The following is a 3,871-nucleotide window of genomic DNA, read 5'->3' on the forward strand; positions in this document are numbered from 1 at the left end:
TTCTATTAACTGAATCAAATCAATATTTGGTGTGAGCACCCTTTGCGTTTAAAACAGCTGTTGTCCAGGTACACTTGCACATAGCTTTTCAGGTAGCTTTGTAGGAAGGTTTCTTCAAGCGTCTTGGAGACGTTGCCGCAGTTCTTCTGGATTTAGTAGTTTTTTCTGTTTCTTCATAATCCCACCCTGTTGTCAGACTCCTTATGCATACAAACATCTCACTGGATTATTACAATGGCAAAATAAATGTTTGGAAATGTAAACTGATATATCCTACTGACACTACAGCAAAGGATATAAATAAATGTCTTAAAACCATTTTTTGGGGGTGAAAATACTAATTTTGCTTTGGAGGTCTCCTACAACAAACGCTTTAATTTTCTCATAATATACATTGTACATCACAACATTTTTTTACTGATTCTCAAACGAATCGTCCGATGATTCAGTCTCTTTAAATCCCTCCTTTACCTGCTCTGCTCTGATTGGATTGCTCTGCAATTCAGGTTGGTTGTGACACTTTTTCCAAGTCACCTCAATGGAAAAAAGTGTACCAATCACAACTATACCATTGCTTTTCTGCTTCTTTATATATATATTTTTTTTTTTTACTTTCTTGTTTTTGTTTTTTTGTGTGTGGAAAGAATAGGCCTACATACTTCTGTATGCATTACAGAGATCAGGAATTTATTCTGCCAAACTTCCTCATGCTTCTTAGTAAACTCGCCCATTCTATTGTGTTTATCAGTCTGAATATAAAGTCATATTTCTATTTATTGTAATGTTTGTAAATACAAATGAAACCAAAACACATTACCATTGTCGTCATCTTGCTGGTAAAACATTGTTGCAAATATTACAAATTCATAACATGCATGATGCATTTGAATTAACCTTTGCAAAAAAAAAAAGTGCAATTACAGAGCAAACCACAGATGAGAACTTCTCTCTCTTTGATCAATCAATAAAACAGTTGTGGCATTGCAGTTGAACTGGTTGTGTTTGGTGCCTCTGAAGATCTTGTGGAAGGTTTCAATGTCTTTAATAAGCTGATAAACAGTCTGTAACTCAATGTTCACTCTGATGTGCCACCGAGTCCTGCAGAGGTTCAGGACATATAATGTATTGACTTCCAGCTGATATGACGTGTGCTAGTAAATGAAGGAACATGAACATGAAATCATAAGTATTTTACAACGTAATTAAAATGGAGAAACCATGATATTGCCTTATTGCAATTTTGTTTTGAAGATGTACATATGAGTGTGTCTGCACACCAACCTGTGCGTTTTCTTTTGCAATAGATCAGCCCTCCTGCTGCAATGATCACCCCCAAAACCACCCCTGCAGCTCCAGTTATCATCTTATTCCTGTCAGACTCTGACAGAGATGAATCTGCAAAATCAAGTAAAATTGTGCTGAAATATTCTATGGTTTGTTATGCAACGCACACAATTCTGTCAGTTGAGATAAAATTGCAATAGTAACCAGCAACCCAATTAGTCACTTGAGTTTCACTTTTAAAAATAAAATAGGAATTACTTAAAGCTACACTGTGTAATTTTTTAAGTTGATTCTTAGCAAAAAACACTGTTCTGTCAAAATTATATGTGCTCATTAATGTATAATAATTTCTACCAACTAATCAAATATTCTCATAAGCGTAGAACCTGCCATTTATAATACATACGGGTGAGCTACTCGCAGCCATGTTGCGCCTCCATCTTGAAAATACATTAGCCAAAGAGGGACACCTGGAAATTAAAGCTTTGCCTTTCGCGTTTTTACACTCAGTGGCACCGTGACGAATGCGACGGGGAGATTACTCGCGACTGCCGGCAGATTAGAAATAATACGGCCACCGAGTTAAAACGCCCTCAGAATTTCACCGCTAGATGGGAGAAATCCTACACAATGTAGCTTTAACAAATGTTTTATTATATTATATATTGTTTTATCTTTATCTGATTTTAGGAATCCTACTAAGAATAAGTTCAAAAGACTTAAAAACAACAAAATGAGAACCACTGAGTTATAATAATAGTAATGCTGGTCTGAACAAAAGTCCTCTGTGGTTGGTTAAATTGTTTAGGCTACAATACAAACAAAATAGTTTCCTCTTGAATAGTTTCCTCTTGCTCAGATGAAAACAATAAGGGAACAAGTAGACATAGTAGAAACTACAGTTTGGTTTTTGTGGTCATCAGTTTCATTCTATCTTACCCCAGTGATAGACCATGGGTGTATGAGAGCTGGCGTGCTCCACCACACAGGAGATCTTCTCTCCAGGTTTGGGAAAGTATTCCAAGTGGGAGTGAATCTGGTAGTACCAGTCTCCATCAGCCAGCTCCTCAGTGGAGGTCACATCTGCTGCCACCGCTTTATCATCCCTCATCCACGTCAGTTTGATGGGTTTGGGGTAGAAGTCATAGGCACTGCAGATCAACATGGCTGGACTTTTTCCACTGGCCTGCTTTACTGACCTGACGATGACTTCTGGTTTTACTGTAGACACCATGAGGTTAATTTTGTGTTGTGTTTCATGTGTGGTTTCAAAAAGTTTTTAGTGTTCAAGCATCTCACCTGTTTTTTCTAACATATGGAGGAATTGCCCAAAGAGTTTGCAAACGGCAATGCCTTTCTCTGCCTCCTTATGTAGCCACTCAGGTTTTTTATTAAAATCATCCGCCCATTTCATCGCATATTCAGTGTAAGCAACACATTTATTTTCAGTACTGTTAAATCTCAGCAATTCAGTTTTGTCAAAATACACTGAGTAGATGAGCTCAATATTTTGTAGAGAACCAAATCGACAGAGAATTAGGAGGAAACCATAATGTCCATGAACTAAAAAACAAGCAGCCAACAAACATTTTGACAGTTTAATAAGAATAATACTTAATAATAATAATAGTAATAATGTTCTAATACAGTCTGTTTAACTTTGCAAAAACATATTTCTAAATGAGAAATTTCAGAGTAAAGGCTTTAAATGGCATTTAGTAAAAAGAAATGTATAGATCTATTTCATCTTTTTAAAAAAAGTCAGATTAGCTTACCTGCTTCAAACAAAATATGCAACAACAAGGCCAGGTGTATCACAAGATTATACTGCATTTTGCATTCAGTGTTTTACTGGCATGGAGATAATGAGTCCTAAAGCAGTTACAGTAAATGTCTTAAAATGATGCCAGCCCTGATTGGGCATCGCAACTCATCAAACTGGAAAATCAAGCTTGTGACTGACCCACAAAACAACATGTGATCGAGTAACTTACATTGGGACATTTTTCACAAGCTGAGCTACACCGAGTTACAAAAACTGAAGTGAAAGTTCTGTATACTTGCTGACAAATGGGCATTGTTTATAAACAAACTGTTCATTCATCTGACTGTAGTTTTTCGTTATTTGGGGTTTTCTCGACTGAGGTGAGGACTCACAGGAAATTTTACGTCACCCTCTCACCCAAAAAAGATTCAGAAATCTATGGGTCTAAAATGTGGAATGTTTCTGTTCTTGCCCGTGTGTGTGTGTGTGTGTGTGTGTGTGTGACCTATGTTGCACGGGCTAATTCCGAGTTACAGGCATAATGAATGAAATATATAAATTGGTCGAATTCGAGGTTTTCACTAAAATTCATGAAGCCCTCATCCAAAAATCCCAATGCTCCAAACAAATAGTAATTAAACATCTAAAAATATCTTTATTTGTAGGTTTTTCTGAGACGAGTAGCCTTTCCTTTGTCCATTGAAAAATTCAGTTTTTCTCTGCTCGCTTCTCTTCCCCTTAGCACAAGTTTGGCATCGTTGTAAAGCACAGTATCCCAACTTCGTGAATATTCATAGCGAATTCTCGATGGCATGATTCTGA

At 36.8% G+C, this 3,871-nt stretch overlaps 1 protein-coding gene across 1 annotated transcript; it reads right to left on the reverse strand.

The window, feature by feature from the left end:
• Positions 1-756: 756 nt before the first annotated feature.
• Positions 757-3,248, reverse strand: LOC307011984 (rano class II histocompatibility antigen, A beta chain-like). The gene is made up of 5 exons (XM_079638132.1): positions 3,060-3,248; positions 2,584-2,847; positions 2,224-2,505; positions 1,282-1,395; positions 757-1,151 (listed from the first exon to the last, which is right to left on the reverse strand). Exons 1-5 carry the CDS (start codon positions 3,115-3,117, stop codon positions 1,069-1,071), a joined length of 801 nt encoding a protein of 266 aa, XP_079494258.1. The 5' UTR covers positions 3,118-3,248; the 3' UTR covers positions 757-1,068.
• Positions 3,249-3,871: the final 623 nt, after the last annotated feature.

Source organism: Phoxinus phoxinus (genome assembly GCF_949152265.1).
Source record: "Phoxinus phoxinus genome assembly, chromosome: 15".
Lineage (NCBI taxonomy): Eukaryota > Metazoa > Chordata > Actinopteri > Cypriniformes > Leuciscidae > Phoxinus > Phoxinus phoxinus.